This window comes from Charadrius vociferus, unplaced genomic scaffold (genome assembly GCF_000708025.1).
Source record: "Charadrius vociferus isolate BGI_N301 unplaced genomic scaffold, ASM70802v2 scaffold126, whole genome shotgun sequence".
NCBI lineage: Eukaryota > Metazoa > Chordata > Aves > Charadriiformes > Charadriidae > Charadrius > Charadrius vociferus.
The window spans coordinates 1,576,300-1,597,421 of NW_009648894.1; the positions used below are offsets into that span (position 1 = coordinate 1,576,300).

General features: G+C 38.0%; 1 protein-coding gene across 1 annotated transcript in view; it reads left to right on the plus strand.

Moving 5' to 3' along the window:
* The window catches only part of MALRD1 (MAM and LDL receptor class A domain containing 1), a 268,564-nt gene that overhangs the window by 40,303 nt on the left and 207,139 nt on the right, over positions 1-21,122 (plus strand). Inside the window, exons 10-15 of the mRNA XM_009887147.1 lie at positions 522-668; positions 3,739-3,848; positions 8,948-9,115; positions 10,151-10,271; positions 20,535-20,687; positions 20,838-20,943. Of these exons, the coding sequence (XP_009885449.1) occupies positions 522-668; positions 3,739-3,848; positions 8,948-9,115; positions 10,151-10,271; positions 20,535-20,687; positions 20,838-20,943 (805 nt within the window). The remainder of the gene's footprint in view (positions 1-521; positions 669-3,738; positions 3,849-8,947; positions 9,116-10,150; positions 10,272-20,534; positions 20,688-20,837; positions 20,944-21,122) is intronic.

Here is a 21,122-nt window from a genome sequence, read left to right on the forward strand (position 1 = left end):
ATCCATACCAAGTGAGAAAACGGTCTTTTACTTTGCAATAAAAATTGCTAGGAGACCTAAATAATTCATAAATTTAAATCTCATTATCAAAAATAAATTAAGTGGAAGCTTAATTCATCTTTACTTTCAGTGTATTTAAAGCACTAAATAAATTTGATTTTTTTCCACATATTCATAACTAACTTTCCAGTAAAATTCATCTTTTAAAAGTATAAAATATTACTTTCATAATTGATCAGCAGCCTATGTACAGGTCTCATATTTAATTTGATATAGTTTATTCTCTTATAGGTGGTTCCCTTCATGGTTCTGAGTTTGATTAAGAAGAGAAGGGCCTGCCTGACCTGTTACCTGTACTCTAGAACTTTTTGTCCATCTGAATAATTGGCTTTCAGTGAAACATACCAGCACTTCTTTAAGACTCCCTGTACATCCAAATACAAACCAGTCACATTTCTGGCATTAAACTGTTGTAGTAAATTCAACTTAATGACCTCTTATTGTTGCTTTTCTTACAACAGCTAATTACACTATATGTGGTTTTGAGACTGACCTCTGTGGATGGAAGCCGCTAAGCCTGGGTGACGCCGACTGGAACATAATGAAAGCACAGGCTCCCCTGGACAGGAGATTCCCTGGCAGAGGTCATACAACTAATGCTGGACGTGGTGAGATTTCTTTTATTATTGTTATTTTCCTCCTTATGTGAGGAGTATTTGTACTTTTAAATGGTGACAGACAGATAATAAAAACTGATTTGAAAATGGATGCTACATATTACGTGTGTAACATAGGTAACGTGCCACAGAAAGCTGTTTTTTCGGGGATGTTATTTCTTAGATATGATTTGGTTACTATGCCTTTATAACCTTCATTTTCCGCTGGGACAATCAATGAGGAAATGAGACTTGATGCAGCCTTAATTTTTTGGGATACTGACCTTTGAACTGACATAGCTAACTTTGTTCATGCATATCATAAGCATATTTGTACCGAATATTCACACAGGGGCCGTTCTTGAAAATATTATTTGGACAAAATATGACTGTAACTTTTTGTAGAGTGCAGGTAAATTAATCAGTTTTGTCTGGAGTCTAGTGTAATTATAATGTCCTTTGAACAGTTGTTCTTCCTTCAGCCCACAGTTGCTATACAATGTATTCAGCTGGAAAAAGTTTATTCCAGTAGAGGGTGGTTTTAAAATATTTTTCCAAAATAAAAATGTTATTACAATGTACTGTATAAAACTAAAACTGCCTAGCATGTTTGTCATTGTCAAATAATATTGGTAAATATCTCAAAATCACATATAGTGTAATTGGATGTTGTAAGAAAAACAACAATAAGCAATCATTAAGTTAAATTTACTACAACAGTTTAACGCCAGAACTATGAATGGTTTGTATTTGGATGTACAGGGAGTCTTAAACAAGTGCTGGAGATTAGATTACTTTAAAATCTGGGTTACAGTTCAATAGTCCTTTAAGTTAATTTTTTTTAATGACACATATTGTCTTACAACCAGACCTCCCCATTGTCTCCCCTGTTCATGTTAAAGGAATGTGAAATATTAAGTATTTCATCTTGAGCATTTAAAGGTAGAGGAAATCCAGGATTAAAATTCATCTGAGCAAACTCTCGTGTGGTATGATTATGTGTGTGCGTGCTATATAATAACTCTAACTGCATGACCATGTGCCTTTTTTCCCACCTCTCCCCAAGTTGCTCCAAAGTTGCTATTCACTTTCTCAGCAGCTATTTGATATGTCATTTTATTGTTTCTCTAGAGTGGCGCTTGATCTGCATTACTGCATTGTCTGCAAACATTACTGTGTCACAGCTTTCAAACTCTCACACCTCCAGAGAAGGGCACGGATATGTCTGTGTCTTTCCCATGAGGGTTATTCTTGCTGCTGGTGAGATCTGAGGTGTAATGTGGTCATAATGAAGGCTGCTGGTAGAAACATCTGCTCTGCAGCCTAAGCAGCATGTTAAATTACCCCGTATGGAGCTATGTGCTGCTGTACTTAAGCTGCTTTGATACCTGAATCATTACAAGTTAGGTTCACACCTTTATATGTTGCTGTGAGTTGAAGCCTCAAGCAGATCTTGAGGTTACCATGCAGCACTTCTCAAGCCCAGTAATGATGCGTTCCCCATATACGTTAGTGCAAAGGTCTTTCTGAGGTGGTTTTGAACCCATCTACCACTGTTCCTGCTACAGCCACATCAGGGCTTTAGAATTAGTCTCCCAGAATTTGAGCACATTTTTGCCAACATTAAATCAAGGTCCTTCAGGTTGCAACAGTTGCCTGTGATACTGCAGAGTGTTCGTCTCTCTTTTCTCCTGGGGAGGGCAGCAGCAAATTTTGATTAATGAAGATCTTAACAAGGCTACTGTAGAGGCTCAGCTGCAAATTAAAAGAGGATCCTTTGAAGTACTCTTGCATTCCAATGAGGGGAGCTTCCCTGGCCAGTCTGTACAAGGAGCTGTAACGGTCACCTCTTTGTGCCAGCCTTGCTAAAGCGATGTGATTATTCACGTGGGGCTGGACTTAACCCTCTGCTTCATTATGTATCCATGGGAAATAAATGGCTAAGGAGTATGACTGTGGCAGCACAATAGCTGATTTTCCAAGATGTAAGGCAATATGTGTAATATCAATGCGCAAACAAGACTGAGCCTTTAGTGTTGTTTTGCATAGACTTTCATGAAAAAGTCTCAGTATTCAGTGAAGGCAGCACTGACGGCATTCAAAATATGCTGCTTTAGGGCCCCTTGAAGATGTTTATCCTTCCCTACCTTTGTCTGAAGCACATCTGCTGTAGTTCAAATCCAAAGGCAGTTCGTTTGCCAGAGTTCAGATTAGATCTTTAATTAAGCTTTCATCCCCACTAGCACAGACAACAATGTCAAGTCTGTGGACCCCATGAGAAAATATAGCTTATTCCATTGGCTCCCATGCTCTGCAACATTGTTAGCATGCTTAAAACTGACTGGGCTGTGCTGACAGTGAATACTGTACCCTAAAGGAAATTAATTTTTGTTCTAAATTCTGTTTGAACCATTATTTAAGCCAATTAAAATATGTCCTTTAGGGATCCCAGCTGAGGTCTATGGTGTTTGATCTCCAGGCTGCTCTGTGTTGCAGCTCCTGCAGTCCCTTCGCTCTCCCCAGCCCATGCAGAGAGCGGAAGAGCAACGTGCAGAGGCGATGGGAAGTAGTTGTAGTGTTTGGAGGATGGGGGTCTTTAAGGGTTTTTTTGCCTAAAGATGGCAGATAAAAAAACCCATCCAGTGGGTCCGCACAGTAACATCCTCACAGAAGCAGCATCTGAACTCCCTTTGCAGTGCTCAGGATTTACTTCCTCAGGTTTAAGTGCTTGCAGGCACCATGACCGGGTGCCCTTAGCAATGGCTGCCCAAATACCTCTTTTTCCTTCCCCCTCTTTCCTCATTTTTAGACTGAGTCATGTTAATTTTACTGTGGAGGAAAGAGGCACGAGTGTTTAGCAATTCTATTTTGTCTTTGCCTACATAGACACTGGTTGTTGCAGCCTGTTCCAAGACCCTCCTCGTTGTCCACAGAGACTGAACTGACGTCAAAGCTGTCTCGTTTGTTTACATTTATGAATAAGCTTTATGTGCCTCATGGAACACGCAGTTACCTCTCTGAGGTAGCTGTTTGCCATTGGAGCATGACATATTTCTCATATTTCTTTGATTTTTGTTTACAGGAGCATTCATTTACTTCAGTGGCTCACGTCAGATGAACACAAAGATGGCCATGTCTCATCTGGGGAGCCCTTTCCTTGTCAAGCTATCCCCTGGGCTTTCCTGCTGCCAGGTAACAGCTTGATATTAACTGTCCCCACCTTTGTAAGCTGTCACTCACTTGATGTGCAGATATGGTATTCTTCATACTGTAAGTGTTGCTGCTGAAAAACTGGCTCCAATTCAATATCGTTGGAAGGAGTTAGAGACTGATTCTTTGGGAGAAGAGAGATACAGCAGGCTTTTTACTGCTTTGCTGCCAAATTTTTATATCTGATTATCATTCTTTCTAAAGCATCCGCCAGGTGACTCGGATTTAAGGCTGTGCTTCAGGTTTTTGTAGGCTGTGACAAACCGAGCTGGACGATAACTTCAGGGCCATATCAACTCCCAGTCAAAGCAGCCTGACTTTCGAGCAAGCGCTGGCAGAGAGTCACACTGTCTGTAGGCAGGAAAGACTCACACATCCAACATCCCGTAACAGGACAGCTGTGGTCTGAAGTCGCTATATAGATTAACTATGTTGGTATGACCAGAGAGAGTTAGCTACCATGCTCCAAACAGGTACTAAATTTTAATCGGTGGTTCGAGGAAGATGCTTCTGAAGCTGATCAGTGCAGTACTGGAGAGTTTGCCTTGAAATGCTTTTTTTGTCAAATGTCTTGTGGGTTTGTGGCAGAATGCAAATGAAACCAGCCAGGATGGTGGGTGATCTGAGAAACTAGAAAGCTACCTGGAAAAAATTGGTCAGGAGGGATGAAAAAATAGAAAAGTCTTAGACGAAAAATTAAAACACAGTTTTATAACTGGAATGTTGGCTTTTTCAACAAAATATGTATTTTTATGACAGAACTTGAAGAAATATATTAAATATATAATTATATTATTAAAGAACATAGTACAAGAAAACATTCCTAATTGTACTTTTGTTTATCCTTTTGGCCACTGAATAAAGTGAATACATGCTGTAGAGTTTTATAAGGTTTTTTTTGTGTTGGTTTTTTTTTTCGAGGCATTTTTTGTTTTCTATTCTGTAACTTTTCAAAGTTATGTCATATTGGGGAGAAGCTAAGTTGTGTAGTTATGATGTCATGTTTTTTTCTGCTACTGCATAATGCCTCCTGATTTAAGAAGTCACAGACAAGAAAAGGAAAAGATAGGGAGAGCTTGCCAAAATAATTCTTTGTGTTCAGTGGAAAAAAAAAAAAAAGGCTTTAGAGAAACAAATTAAAATTTAGACCGGTTGCTTAATTTTTCAGACTCAATGTAGAATAGGAACTGTAATTCACTTAGGAAAACTTTCTTAAAAAATAAAAACGTCAGAAAACAATGCGTGGAAGAACTGCATTTAAAAGGCCCAACAAATAGCAAGATTTTATTCCAGCAAGACCTAAGCTTCTTAGTTTTATTTTTTTAGTGTAAAGGGCCTGAAACAAGTGTTAGCTTAGATAAATCTGTTTTACTTGAGACTGTAGCCGACTTGGACTGTGCACATCAATGAGTCACCAGATCTCAGCTGAATAGTTGCGACTTGCAGCTGAGTAGAAGCCTCTTAAATGATTTAAGAACAGCACCTTGCTGTCACTTAATGAACTGTCTCAGTTCTTAATCCTCACATGGCTGCTTAGTGTTGTAAAGAATCAGAAATTAAACTGATGCAGAATGAAATAAAGAAAAATGCTGCTGCAGGGAACACAGAAGGCCTCTCAGCATCCCATCGGAGCCCTGCATGGTGCATTACTCCTGGGATACCAACAGCCTTTGTACGCACAGTGGATTTGTTCAGGCAGTTCCAGACCTCTTTTGTAGACTTTGATACTGAGTAGATAAGCACCTTTCAAGTTCAGATTAATTTATCTTGGAATCCTTTAAGGTGAACTGGGCACAACTGGTATGTGAATCAATGAATCACCCTGGTTAGACCTATTGCAGAGTTTGGTCTGCATTCAAAATGAATACAAATACTGCAGGGATGCACATATACTTCTCTAGTTCAATGTCAGAAAATAAACTATTTTTCATTTTGAGTATGCATGTATTGAATGTATTTAAAGTTCCCAGATTCGACAAAAACTAGGGCAAGTTCTTATCCAGCTATACATGTCTGAAAAGAGAGTGTTTTTGAAGACTGGAAGCCTGGCTTTCTGCCACATTTTCCCTGTAGACTTTATTTTCTGGGAAAGAGTAAGGAGTAGGGGTTGCTCATTAGGATGTGTATTGGTGTGTTATGCTCTCTGTGTATAAATGTGAGATGTTGCCCTCTGTTGGATGTCCCACTGAGAGGATAAAAAGATCTACATAAAGAGATCTGTGTTTATTAATAGCTTTACAAGTTCTTTGGCTCCAGTTGTTTAAAAAAAAAAAAAAAAGAAAGAAAGAAAATTGGAGTTGAGGGATAACAGTTTTGTATTGTGCCTTACTGGCTAATTGAAGCTTAGAAGTAACTTCTTTCTGCAGCTTCTTTTAGTTGAGTCTTTTTGTAGATGTCAGCTGAGAAACATCTTCATTTAGCTCATTTTTGGAGTTGTGGAGGCAAATTTCTAGTCCTAGCTCTCTGTTTATGGCTCTTTAATGGACAGAGTAGTCATTGTAAAGTAAAACAAGTAGACATAGAGAGGGAAGGTAATTTTATTTCTTATGTAATGAAAACAAATTTGTTTGAAAAACTGTGTTATAAACATAAACATAAACCTTACAACTAATTACTTTAGGATATAGCTCTTCACTTTGAAAAGTGTTTGTATACCTGATGCTTTGTATTCCTTAAGATTTCTGGTGGGGGAAAAAGTTACCTGATAGTATTTCAATTTATTAATAAGTCTTGAAATTATTTTATATAATACACGATTTTCATGAGCGGGGAAAAAAGAAACACTATGGGAAATTGAGAGGCCAAGTCCACCAGCCATGAAGCCAGAGGATATTAAAAAGTAAGTGTGTTGTAACAAAAATATTTCCACCAGCAGCCACTGATCTACCTTGTACTGTGTAACACAAGCAAAAAGCAACTCTCCCTTCGTACATAGCAGACCTCATGTCTTTGGTGTATTTGCCAATTTTATGGCTAAATTCAGGTCCAGAAGTGAAAGGTAGAGAATCCACATGCGTGATGATTTTCTGATTATTAGTCAGTGATTTGAATGTAAGGAGTTCTCAAATTCATCAGTCCTGTTCTTCAAATTGCTTGGCACGCTAAGGGTCTACAGCTTTAGAAAAGACACTAATATGATAATTTACTGAAGAAGAGACTCCTCTCAGAGTCTGGTTACTCTTAAACTACTACTTTCCCTGAAAGCAATAAAGATATAAATAAATTTTATAAAAAAGATGTCTTGGGGACAAACAAGGAGAAGATGTGTGGAAGGGGACATTGTTGGGGACAAGGCTGGAGACGCACCCATGGAAGGAGGTGGTCCATGCTGGAGGATGTACATGCTGGAGGACGTATGGTTTTGAGAGGACTGCAGCTGTGGGTGACCTACACTGGGACAGAGACACCCCCAAGAGACTGTGTCTGTGGGTGACACATGTTGGGGTGGGAATGCCTCAGAGGGACTGTGGCCTGTCAAAGCCCTGAGCTGAAGCAGAGGAAGAAGAGTAAGAAGTCGTGAGCAGGGAAGGGGAACTTGTAGGGAGCGCCAGAAAGAACCCATTGCTCACATGTCCAACCTCCTGCTCCACCTGTTGCCTCACCAAAGAAATTGGGTAAAACTGAGTGTAACCTGCAGCAAAAATAAGGGAAATTAAGACTAGGAAGGGAATAGGCTAAATGTTTGATTTAAACTGGCCTGGGGAAGGGGGTGGAAAGGTGTTTGCTGAAGTGTGTGTTTAAGAGTTTGTTTTCCTTTTCCTTTTTTCTCAGTAGCCCAACCAGTGATTAGAATTTTTTTATTTAGTTCACAGTAAATTAAAATAAGTAAAAATTACAGCACCACCCTAAGGCTGTTTTGCCTGTTACGGTCCCTCATATAATGCTTTTCTACAACCTGTACAGCCTATTGTGTCAGCTGCCTTGCTCAAATAAAAGACTTTAATTGTTTCATGTCTAACTGAAAGCTGGATAACACATGCACCCGTGTCTGCCCTGGGGCTAAAGATGGGTTTTCTTGTATTTGTTATTGTCTTGCAAAAAAACACGCTTCATTTGGCTGTTAGCTCAAAATGGTCTGTATTCTCTGTTTAAAAGTTGATATAACATGAAGAAATAAAAGGAAACTTTCTCTTTGTAGTGTGATTATCCAAGATTCATAGTGTAAGATCATACGAAGATGGGCAGAGAATTGGGTGGGAAGATCTATTTTTACAGCTTTTGGTTTACCTTCATGAAGATTCAACTATTATTCAAGGCTTTTGCAGGGAAGTAAAAAGGCTCTAGTTAAAGAAATTTTAGTCATTCACCCTGTGAAAAAGCAGGAAGGACTCAGGGGAAAAAAAAAAAAATTACTCTTTGAAAATCTTATTTCTTCCCTGCAGTTTTCAGTTGCATTCTTGTCTGGACAGTAATTAAAAAAAAAAAAGTAATTAATGCATCAGGTTTATTCTGTATTGCAGGGCAAGCATAGTGAACTGGGGTTCTCACTGCTTTCTGATCTTTTCTGCTCAGCAAGCAATTTTTTGTAGCCTCATCCACTTACAGTTGTTGGTTTTCCCTCCCATACATTGGTCAATCCACTTGTTCTAAGAGATCAATAGATTATTTTAAACATCTGTCTTCAGGTAATTTTCGTTTGTGTTGCTTGTGGAAATAGAAGATTAAGTTTCTTTCATATAAGCACCTTAACTGTTGCACTTCTGAGATTAACATACTTATGAAGCTGTCTTATACTCAGCATTTCTGAGAAAAAAAAAAAAAAATTTTGAGAAGTTTCTAAGTCCTTACTAAGGTAAAAAGAGTTAAGAGAGGTCATACCAGTTGGTCTGCATAAGTTGATGGATACAAGTTAAAAGTAAGTATTAAAAATAAACTTTACTTTTAATTATGGTTTTATCTTTGGACATTATACTGCTCCTCAACATGCCATAGTTTTGTACATGTCTTTCTTTTATGCCAAGGCTGTGTTTAGACCTGTTATGCCATTCTAAGTTATAATGTATGTATATGAGTTGGTACTGAATTTATTGAAGATTAGAGATATAGTTTTTAAAGTGTTTCATTGAAAACTCTTTCAACAGGTAAGATTTTGGTACCAGTTATCTCAGGATTCCCAGCTTTCTGTCTTTAAGAGAAGTGCATCAGATGGAAGTTTGGAAAAACTGCATGACATTTCAGGATTACCTGAGATGCGGTGGACAAAAGTGAATATACCTGTAAAAAGTGTAGCTGCAGATGTACCTTTTCAGGTAATTAGAAAGTACATTTACATTGCTTTCAAAAGATTACTCTAATTTGGACTTTAGAATTCATTTACTTTCATAATAAAATACAAAAAGAGACCTTCTATTCTTTAATGCTCATATAAAAAAGCATTCCATTTAGCTTTTTCAATAGATGTAGCTATTAAAGAACATCACTATTGTTTCAGTATTGTATACATTAGGATCAGCTTTTCTTAATAAAAATTAAGTAGCAATAACGCAGTAGCTTTTATAAAGTGAACTTGCTATAAAAAATGCAGATGCTTCAATTTACAGCATTGGTCACACAAAAAATTAGCAGTTTTCCGAGTTTTATTTTACTTTTACATAATCTTAGCTGCTACACTTTTTTAAAACTTAGAAAGGAACTGTTAGGGGAACGAGCAACTCAAATATAAGGATTCAGCAAATCAAAATTCCAATTCTGGTCTCTTCAATGTATGCCTCATCTATAAAATGGTCTAAAAGAAAGGACACTCAATTCTCATTATTGGTAAGGTATGACTGAGCTTTACTTCCTTTTATGATCTCCTGAATATTGCTTTGTATTTACAAACGCATCCTTACAGTCCCTGCATTTATGGTACCACATGTTGTTGACTTCAGCAGGCATAGTGCAGATGAACACAAATAGATAGAGTTGTAAACCATCATAACTGGTAATCCTGAATAGCTCATTTTAAAAAAGTGTATAACTTTTAATGGTTCAGGCAGGAAGACAGTTCATTTAAGTAGTGATGGCTTTTACCAGTTTAGATTGAAACAAGGTCACCTGGGTTGTGTAACTTTCCATAATTAAAGGTAGATATGGCTTTGACAGTTGAGGAGTGAATTTCTGACTTTGATCAAATCTCAATTGTAGTTTTTTCTGGCTGGTATTCAGAGTTGGTTGTAGGTGTTATTTACTTCCCGAACAGATGTAGTAAATTGTAAAGGAATATATATATATATATATGTGTGCGTGTGTGTCTTTTCATTATGTCACGTTTAACGAGCTAATTTACTTCTTTGTCTTTAAAGATTATTTTACAAGCTACCGTTCTTAGAACAAATGCTACTGTTGCTGTTGATGACATCAGTATAACAGATGAATGTGGAGTTGTGAATAAAACCCTTCCAGGTGTCAGCCAAGAAAGCGAAGGTAAGTTCCGTGGTTTTCAATGCATTTTACCCCATGTCTGTTGTGTATAACTGTGATTCAACTGACAACCTGAAGATACCTTTAAAAAGGTAGGGGATAATCTGAGGAAAAACTTCATCTGCTGTAATCAGTCATCTATAACGAAGGCTCTCATCCTGTGTTACACACTAGCTGCTATAAGTAGTTTGTACTAGTTCTGTGAAGTAAGCTGTGGTGGAAATTTCCAGATACCACTTCCTATACAGTACCTGCCCACATTCATACTTGGGTGTGGAGACATAAGTAAAGCATTTTATACCTTCCACTGAAGAGCAAATTCCACTGCATTATCTTTAGGGCAAGAGCGTGCTCCCATCCTTACTGTCAAATATCTAACGTACACACCAAACTTCCCTGTGTACCCTCACTCTGTAATCTTGAAGTGCAAATGGCGGAAAATATAAAATAAGTGTAACCTTCTGTCAAACTGCTGCTTCTGGTCCTTTGGAATATTAATGACTACTTTTCTAAAATGACACGGGCACACATGCAGCCAGTGGTAATACTGATGGGTTATACCCAGCAGATATCTGAATTTCTTCCTTATTGGGAAATTTAAAGGCATAATAATAATAAAAACACAACACTGATTATTTTTTTTTAAGGCTTCTCTGATCCCTATTTACAGTTTAGTTGATAGTAGCTAGGTATTTGAAGAAACATTAATTTACTTTGAGGTGCAAGCTAGTAGTGGTACAACATCAAACATTTGGTTTCTTGGAATTTTCATTGTGAGCTGAACACAGAGAAAACACTGCTACAGCAGAATTTTTTTCTGAAGGACCTGGTCCCGACTGTGGGGCAAACAGAAAGCTGCTGTACCCAGCACCTCACGTCTGAACTGGAGCCTGGCCGTGTAACTTTAAGGAGTTTTTGCTAATTTCTCACATAAGTCTTTGAATACTATGGAGAGTAAAATATAATTTAAGAGCATCAGACATTAGTATGTTGTGGTATAATCTAGCTTACTTCAGAGGTGATAATAATATGTTCCATATGCCGTGTATGTTAATGTATTCAAAGAAGACAAAAAGTACTTTTTAGAATTTTATATACATGTGTTTTTACTTATATTTTCTTTTCTGAATTTTAAGGGAAAACAGAATTTGCAGATGCTAATTCTTCATCTTTTTACTGTCCACTGGGACTTTTTCCATGTGGGGATGGACAATGTATTTCATCTGACAAATTTTGTGATTTCACACCTGACTGTTCAGATAACCGTGATGAAGCCAAGTGCTGTAAGTGAAAATTTTAAAAATCTAGGTTGTTAGGCTCTTGTGACTGCTTGTTTGTCCTATTTGCCAGGCTTTCATGACTTCATAAATGTAATTTAATTCACAGTAAAAGCTCCCGAGAAATACTTCTTTTTGATTCTATTTTGATTTTTTCCTTTTATTTTCTGTAGCAACTACTTCTCTCTTAGCATTAAAACTGGAAAAAAACATCTTTGATTAATTATTTAGTGGAAAGTGTTGCTTAAAATGCAGTATTTTATTTTATAACCCTTAAGATGTTAAAAATAAGGCACAGTGTTATACTGAATAAAGTCTTAATCTGTAAGATATTGGAAGCTGATTCAAGAAGCCATTGTAAAATAAACCAAACAGAAATTGTGTGCACACTTTTGCCCTCACACATACAAAATTACGTTAAAAAAAGGTGAGGAAAATTTGTTACACTTGTACAAATTTGGAAATTCTGTGAAACCAATGTGTAAGATGCCTCTTAAAGGGTGGATGGTCCTGCAGTTAAACCTGAGAAATAGTGAGACAGAAAACATTAAAACTGCAGTGGTCACAGACTTGCATTCAAATTGTGTGTTTTGTATACTTAATTTTGATGTGAAGATTCCACAGCTGGACTGTGAATAAAGCATCTGTGCACATACATGGTCAAAGATATAATTTAGGCTGTGTCAACATTTTCTATTCGGATGTGCTGTGACTCCTGTCTGGGCTACGTGCCTGGTTTTTCTCTGCACAGAAACTAACATGTGGGAAAATAGAGGGAGGTGGTGCGTCTTGGATTCTTTCTCCAGTGTGCAGCCAGCAGAGAGCTTGGAAATGTTTCGTGGCCTCTAATATGTAGCTTCAAAAATCTTTTTTGATTCATTCAATTACCTGCTCTGCATAAGAAATCATGGTTATGCTTTCCATCTTTGAAAATTAGTCTCTTGCTTTTGCATTGAACTATCAGCTATGCTATAAAAGCTGTGACGTATTTTCAAAATGAGTTGCCATGAGCAATATTTAGTTCAGTTGTTTTGTTTTTTTTTTTTAAATAGAACGTGATGGTTTCTAGCATTCTCACAAATAACAGAAATATAGTAGAAAAAATCCTCATAGTATTTTCTGACTGTGCTGTATTATTGCAATGGCTTCAGCTGGGATAAGAGGTGACTTTCTTACTAGCAGCTGGTATGGGGTTATGATTTGGATTTGGGATCAGAATGGTATTGGTAACACATTAATGTTTTTAGTTGTTGCTAAGCAGTCAATGCCTTTTCTGCTCTTCATACTGCCCCATCAGCGGGTGGTCTGGGAGCGCGCAGAAAGCTGGGAGGGGACAGAGCTGGGACAGCTGACCCCAACTGACCAAAGGGATATCCCATACCATATGACGTCATGCTTAAGTTACGGTGTTTGTCTTCCCACATAACGGTTACACGTGATGGAGCCCTGCTTTCCTGGAGATGGCTGAACACCTGCCTGCCTATGGGAAACAGTGAATGAATTCCTTGTTCTGCTTTGCTTGCGAGTATGGCTTTTGCTTTACTTATTAACCTGCCTTTATCTCAACCCACGACTTTCCTCAATTTTACTTTTCTGGTTCTCTCCCCCATCCCACCGAGGGGAGAGTGAGCAAGTGGTTGCATGGTCCTAGTTGCCAGTTAGGGTTAAACCACAACAGTTATACATCACAAAGCATAAACTTCCTTCACGGTGCTAATGCAATCCACAATCAATGCATATACTTTATAGTTTTTCTTAGGAAATTAGAGAGGTGTTGCTCAGATGAATAAAAATTAATTTGACTTTTAGCAGATGAAATCAATAATCACATCTTCTATTTGTAGTCATGCAATATCTCTACAGTTTTAGTATCCATTCTTTCTTGGCTAGAGCACCGGTGTCCAGTGCTTTAGATGTTTAGAAAGATTTGTATCCAAAATGTACAGAGCTTTTAAGTTGGGAAACTGCATTCTCCTTGATTAGGTAACTTTTTGATTAGCTAAATCTAGAAATAACTATTAGATGTTCCCCAGGCAGAATATCTTTCCTCTTGTGGACCAGAGTGAAGATGGGGAAAAAATTCTGCTGTTACCATAGAATAGCTGAGGTTGGAAGGGACCTCTGAAGACCATCCAGTTCAACCACCCTGCTTAAAGCAGAGTCCACGGTAGCAGGGTGCCCAGGATCTTACACAGTTGGGTTCTGAATATCTTGAAGGATAGAGACTGTGTAACTGCTCAGGGCAACCTTTTCTAGTGTTTGAACATCCTTACAGTACACCACCACCAAACACAACCACTGTCCATTGCTTCTGCTTGTTTCATTGGGCACCACTGAGAAGAGTCTTTACTTCTTTACTCCCTCCCTTCCCATGTTATTTGTACTACTTCTACTACCTTTTTTATTTACTTCAAATTTTTGTACTTTTCTTCAAAATGTGCTTAAACACCCCATGTACTATTTGGTTATGATAGTCTGGATTGCTCTCCCATTACCCTTAAACTCTGGTACTGGGAATTTGTTCTCTGACTGAAGAGTAACACTTCCAAATCAATAGTTTAATTAAAACCATCCTAAATAGATTTAGTTTCACACAATTTCTCTTTCACTCCTCTGGGACAGCAGTTAAACTGGTAACTTTTAATCAAGAAACTACAATCTCCTGTTTTCATTTCAAATATGGTGATTTATGTTTCAAAACACCCTTCCTTTTAGCTATTCGGCCTGTGTTTTTATCTCAACATTATATCTAAAAGTGAAGACAAATGTCCACTTAGATGTTTAACCAGTCCTAGATTATCTTTAATCACAAGTTTCCTATATGGCAGCTCTCTTTCTCTCTTTTTTTTCTCTAATTATATGACTGAAGAAAATTTTATTATATACAAGTCTCACTTGCCCAGATTATACATTAACAATGTCATGCTAAAGGTTAAGCTGTGGAGCTGTTATAAGTATATTCATGGTGATCTTTGCTATAAATATATTGCTTGCTTATAAATCACTTTTGTACTGCTGAGTTGGCTCAGTGTGTGTTAGTGTTGCAGCTTGTTGCATGGGAAACAGAATGTAGGTACACAAATGTCTCTGCAAGTAGTTTGTCATGTTGACTTGCCTTTCAGCACATTAGTCTGGTAGTCTAAAGCACTAGAATATCTCTTGTAATTCTTCCAGAAGTGGTATTTCACCATCTTTGTGCTTACTTCTTTCTTATTATCCATCACAGTATTCCAGTCATGACAAGGATGGCAGAAATGTGGTGGAAGCACTGCTAAATCCATTCTTGTACGATTACTTTCTACGTTTTGTTATGTATATTCATGTAATTGGATGCAAACACTTCATTTTTCTCAGTTGCTTTTCCTAATTTATTGGCTTGGTTAAGCACAGATATTTTGTTGACTTCACCACCTACAACTGCTTTGTTCTTTTCATCAGTATTAACATTTCTTTCCATGATGTTCCATCTCCTGGTGATTGTATGCTCCTCAACCTTGTTAGTGTAAGTTTTTCCTTTTGGTGTGAGAACCAGGGAAGGATACTACATAGGCTTAAAATATCTTTCTAGATATTTTTCATTTAAATTTTTTTATTTTAAAGTCCAACAAGATGATTTCCTTAGATGCTTGGGTCCACCAAGTCCACTGAACAAGCAAGGTCTCCCTGCAATTTTCTCATCTCACAGCATTATCATCATGAGTCATTTCTTGATTTTCATTACCTCTCAAATGTGCTTTTCTTTCTGCCAGGACTGGAAGAATTCAGTTGAAGACGTCTACTTCTTGGAGTGTTTCTCTTATCTCAGTGTAGATTTCCGAATTCCCAGTTCTTGCAAGAAACCGTCTTTGTTATTTCTCTTCATATACAGGACTGTCAGTGAATTTGTTTGCTGCACTGATATCCTCTTTGGACTTAGAACCACATTCACGTTCTTGATCCTGATGCAGGATAAGGTTATTCTTTCTTCCAGATTTCTAGTTGCATTTTACAAAAATACATGTCCTGGACTGCAAAAATCATTCAAATTTATTCTGATTAATTGAGAAAAGTAGAAAACAATATAAAATATAAGCTATTAAGTGTTCTATTTCTTGAGTGCCGCTACTCCTGACTGTTTACTGATTTTCTTCTAGCCCTGACTGTGCTATAAAGCTATCATGCAGGGCTTCCGTACACTAAAGCAGAAGAGAAAGGCAATTGCCTTTTTAAAGCTGGAGATGTATAGCAGTGACCTGACATAGCTATCACATTGTGTCTTTGTGCTCTGGAAGATGAATGTTGTGGTGGGTTGACCCTGGCTGCATGCCAGGTGCCTACCAAAGCCGCTCTGTCACTCCCCTCCTCAGCTGGACAGGGGACAGAAAATATAATGATAGGCTCATGGGTCAAGATAAGGACAGGGACGGACCATTCAGAAATTACCATCATGGGCAAAACAGACTCACCTAGGGGAAAACTAATTTAACTTATTGCCAAACAAATCAGAGTAGGGTAATGAGAAATAAAAACTAAATCTTAAAACACCTTCCCCCCACCCCTCCCTTCTTCCCAGGCTCAACTTTACTCCAGATTTTCTCTTCCTTCTTTCCCCAGGCAGCACAGGGAGACGGGGAATGGGGGTTGTGTTCAGTTCATCACAAATTGTCTCTGCTACTCCTTCCTCCTCAGGGGGAGGACTCCTTACACTCCTCCCCTGCTCCAGTGTGGGGTCCCTCCCACGGGAGACAGTCCTCCATGAAATTCACCACCGTGAGTCCTTCCCACAGGCTACAGTTCTTCACAAACTGCTCCAGCAGGTGTCCCTTCCACAGGGAACAGACTGCTCCAGTGTGGATCCCCCACAGGGTCACAAGTCCTGCCAGGGAACCTCCTCCAGCATGGGCTCCTCTCTCCATGGGGCCACAGGTCCTGCCAGGAGCCTGCTGCTGCACGGGCTTCTCACAGGGTCACAGCCTCCTTCGGGCACATCCACCTGCTTTGGCGTGAGGTCTGTCTTGGGGCCAGCTGGCGTTCGCTCTACGGGACTTAGAGGATGTTTCTCTCAACTTCTCACAGAAGCCACCCCTGAACCACCCCTGCTACCAAACCCAGGCTGTTCAAACCCAATACAAATACACAGTATAATTTCCAAGGTCTGCATCCTACGCATTTGGTGCAGTCTTAATGTTCACTTATCCAATCTAAGAATGATGATGATGATGGAATAGGGAATAAGATCAAATTCGAAAGTAATCTGGTAACATGACTATATTCCTGGTACTCTTTCTGACTTTTGGCAATTCATCTTTCATGCTCTGTCTTTTGTGGTTTTTTTTTTCTGTCTACTTATGGTGTGGATTATCAGGAATCATTATAGGATTTTATATATAAAATAAATATGAAATAATTTACATTTGGATAAAAATATAACATATACACAATATTGTTTTGTATTTACGTCTTTATAAATGTAATATGCATTTAATAGTTCTTGTTTCTATGGTGTTCAATCTGGTGCAACATAAGCATGCTCAGGCTAGTCTTAACTAATTAAAAAACTGGACATAATCTATACGTTAGTACAGAGTTTTATGTAGCTTAATTTGACTTAGAAAGCAAATAAAGAGAATGATGCATGTGTTGTTTCTTAAAAACTATTTTTGTGGAATAATTGTTTAAATATCAGAATTACTGGGTTTCTAGTGGCTACCATTGTATAAGCAATAGTAATTTCCTTAGTATTATAAGAAACCTTCCCCCTATTACCTATTACTAATCTTGCCAAAGCACAAAACTTCTGCTGTGGCTATAAGGGAACTCTTCCACAATCTCATTTTTGGGGTGAAATTCTTGCATGCCAATATGTCTGTCTCATATGCTCTCTACTTATTCATTTCAGCCAGACAAATTGGTTGTTTTTAAAGGTGAGGCCAGGCACAACAGCTAGCTCACAGGGGTGGGCTTAAGTTTGAGGAGTGAAAAGATGGTCCTCTTGTAAACTGGAGGAGGGACCTGAGACTGGAATTACACAGACAGCATTAGGATCAGTTTGTGGAAGTTAAATGGGGAAGAGATGGGACTCAAATGCCATCTACAGTGACAGGAAACCACCCTTGGCTGTGAAGAACAAGGAGTGGCTGCAGTTGCTGCATTGCTTGAGCTCACTGGTGCAGGAGAGAAGTAACCAAGGGGCTGGAGGAAGCCAGGGCAGGAAGGACCCAGGCTGCTGCGGGGGAAGGATTAACACCAGCTGGTCAAAGAGCCATACAGCAACAGGAGAAAGAAAATAATGAATGATAAAGAGTTTGGTAAGAGAGAATAAAACAATGAAAGAATGGGAATGAGGAATTCGGATATGGAGCAGTGATGCTTTGGGAGGGGATGAGTATGAAGTGTGGCAGCAAGCGGCAGAGAACTGAGACCGTGTGGAGAGGCCCGGGAGCAAGGAGCTGTCTGGGGAAACAGCCAGGCAAAGCGATAAGGACTGGATGAGGAAAGCCAGTGAGGATTTCCAGCTTTTCAGTGAGACTAAGGCTGAGATAAGGGGTCAAAGAAGGGTTGTTGTGGAATAGGTAAAAGGGGAAATAGGCTGTGGAAAGGAGGACCATTGAGGAAAGGGCAAGAACATTTTTCTGCTGGAGACCACACACAAGTTCAGAATTTCTGTAGAACCAAGAAATCATGAATCCAACTTTTCTACTTCTGCTGGTAAATGTCTTTGCAATATTTTGGAGGAAAAAAAAAAAAAGTATCTCATTGTATAGTTACTCTACTACTTATTTTCTTGCAAATTATGCACTGTGACAACAAATATTGCATGAACTCCAGTAGTAGAGAACTACAAGGTAAATAACAAGATGGTCTGAATAATGGCTATCAGATCTTATTTTTGTTTAGTTTAATAAAATCAGGAACTTCCCCCTTCAGTTATATAGAAGGAGCATTCTAATGGGCATAGGAAGCCAAGCACTTGACACGGTAAGCATGACAACAAAAGTTTAACAAAAAGTAGCAATAAATTCCTCAAACACCTGAGGAGTAGAAAGCCTGGCAGAGTCTGCAGGGCCACTTGATGGTTAAAGAGAGCATGTAAGAAAATAAGAAATAGGAGAAAGGCAGAAAATAAAGCACTAAAAAGGAAGGCAGATTACTTTGTCTGTGTTCAGTGTGAAAGAAACTACAGAGGTACCTGAACCACAACCTTTCTTTCTGGTTAATCTGTCTGAAACAGAAGTGCCAGTCAAAGAGGTTATGGGACAATTAGGTAACTGGAGTGTTATCGAGCATCAAGAACCAAGAGCATTTCACCCAGGCTCTACCAGCTTGCTCTATTCTTGCTCTTAAGACCTTCCCTAGGTCTTAAATACTTGGTTTGAGATTCACTTTTATTTGCCTCTTTTGGTGTAACTATCTGTGTCCAAGGTTTACCATACTTTTTGTTGCTGTTGTCCCAGGATTATGGGACAGTTTCTTCTGTGGAGTGAAAAACAAATCAGAAATAGCTCTCCATAGTCCCTTACCATTATGTTAGGTCAGTGGATTCTAAGTGGTTTCCATCATGTCTAGTTCCTTGAATGTTTGTACATATTTTTTATCTTCATTTTATTCTATCATATCATCCTATCAAAAAATGTCTTCCTTTTGTTTTTTTCTCATATTTGATCTACATCATTTTATCATTGACTCATATACACCATGTGTATAGCAAACATTTTCTTTGATCTCTTGCATGTTATTTGATCTTCCATATTTGTGGAGGGATTTATTTTTTTTTTAAGCAGCATTAATAACTGTGCATTTCTATGTGCTTCACTTAATAGTCTACAGAATCTTGTATTTTTAGAAGCCCTAACCAACAATACTAACTTGCCCTGTTAAAATTTTTTCATTCTTTCTAACAAATGATGTATAACTTAAAGTGACACAGTTCTTAAAGAACAAAAAGAAAACAAAACAAAGAAACTCCCGTATCTTCAATCAATAAACATTTGTGTAGTCCCAGTTTCCAATAGACTTCATTTGATTCTGAAATGTACGTTTGCTATACCAGAATACTGTGGCCACTGGAAGTTGTGATAAAGACGTTATAAAATAACGGTAAAATTGTGACAGTCACATCTGAATATTTTTTTACTTATTCTATGTATATAGTTAATAAATTATTGCTTAAAAATTCTTGAAATAACTTTCTTAATGTTTTCCATTAAAAGCCTGTTATAATTACAGAACTCAAAAATATAATTTTGTGATTTAGTGTGGATTTTTTAAAGATGTTTCTTCATTTTAACATAATAAATATTTGCCAATTTACGTTCATTCATTCAGACATGATGCTCCTTTCTTTCCTTTATTTTGTATTACACACATTTTCTAAAATATCACTGCTCTCTTAAAGGTAGCATTGAAGAAAGCAACTGAATACATTTTTCAAAGCTTTTTCACTGCAGTAGTTTGTGTTTCAGAGATTTCCTCCTCCTACAAATGTCATACTGTCTCAGTAATGCCTGATATTTAACTTGATTCTTATTATAACTAGAGGAAGGATTTTATCAATAGCGTGCTTGCTGAGATTCAGGAAATAAGGGATTGAATTTACAGCTCCAACATGGATTCCCTGAAAGATCTTGCAGAAGGCTTGTTACTGCTTTGTGTGCTCTGTGTTCCTGTTCTGTAACGCGAGGATTGTGAGGCCTGTTGTCAGCACCTCCTCGCCTGCTTTGAGCTTTGCCTGCAGTGCCTTTGGAGGGAAGGACTTGATTTACTGAATACATTGCATATAACGATGTCTGGTTGTTCCTCTGGGACTGCTCTTTTACCCAACAAATGAAAAAAATGAAACAAATACCCCATCTTGTACTCTGTGTCCCCATGCCCCTTTCCTAGACTTCTTCCTAGAATATCTGTGACACAATATTAATGTTTATATTTATGTTGTATTTCCTTTTTATACTGCAAAGTTTGTTTAGTAATGTCACGTACAGAGATGAAATTAAATGCCTCCTCATTTCAGCTGCTGTATGTGACTTCGAAAGAGACAGTTGTGGTTGGACTGAAACTGTAAATGCAGATGGATTTGACTGGGTACGAAGTTCCAGTAGTGCTCTTGCACCTGCTTTTCAGAAGCAAGCTCCTCCACAGGATCACACCTACAACAAATCTGAAGGTAAGACAAGCCAGGCCTAGAAACAGAAAAGTGGCATAGATATTCCTGCTCTTTAATCAAATTTAAAGTGGAGACCACAAATGCTTTAAAAACCTGTATAAAAACTTTCTTTCTTCTGCCTGAAAAGTTTTTTCTGTTTTATTTTGATAGGTCATTTTATGTTCATTCTGAAAAACAGCAGCAGCATTTCACAAGTAGCTCGGCTACGAAGCCCAAAGTTCAGGCAAAGTGGACCAAATTGCACGTTGTCCTTTTGGTATGAAATAATTTATATTTAAAATGCATGGGTCATTTCACATTGATTCTCTTGGACTGAAATTGAGATTATAGTTTGCAACAGACACACTTTCCTCTGCAGTATTTATTTCTTTTTATACTTTAATCATATAGTCTTCATTATGAACAACATGCAGAAATACACTGAAGCACTTGGAG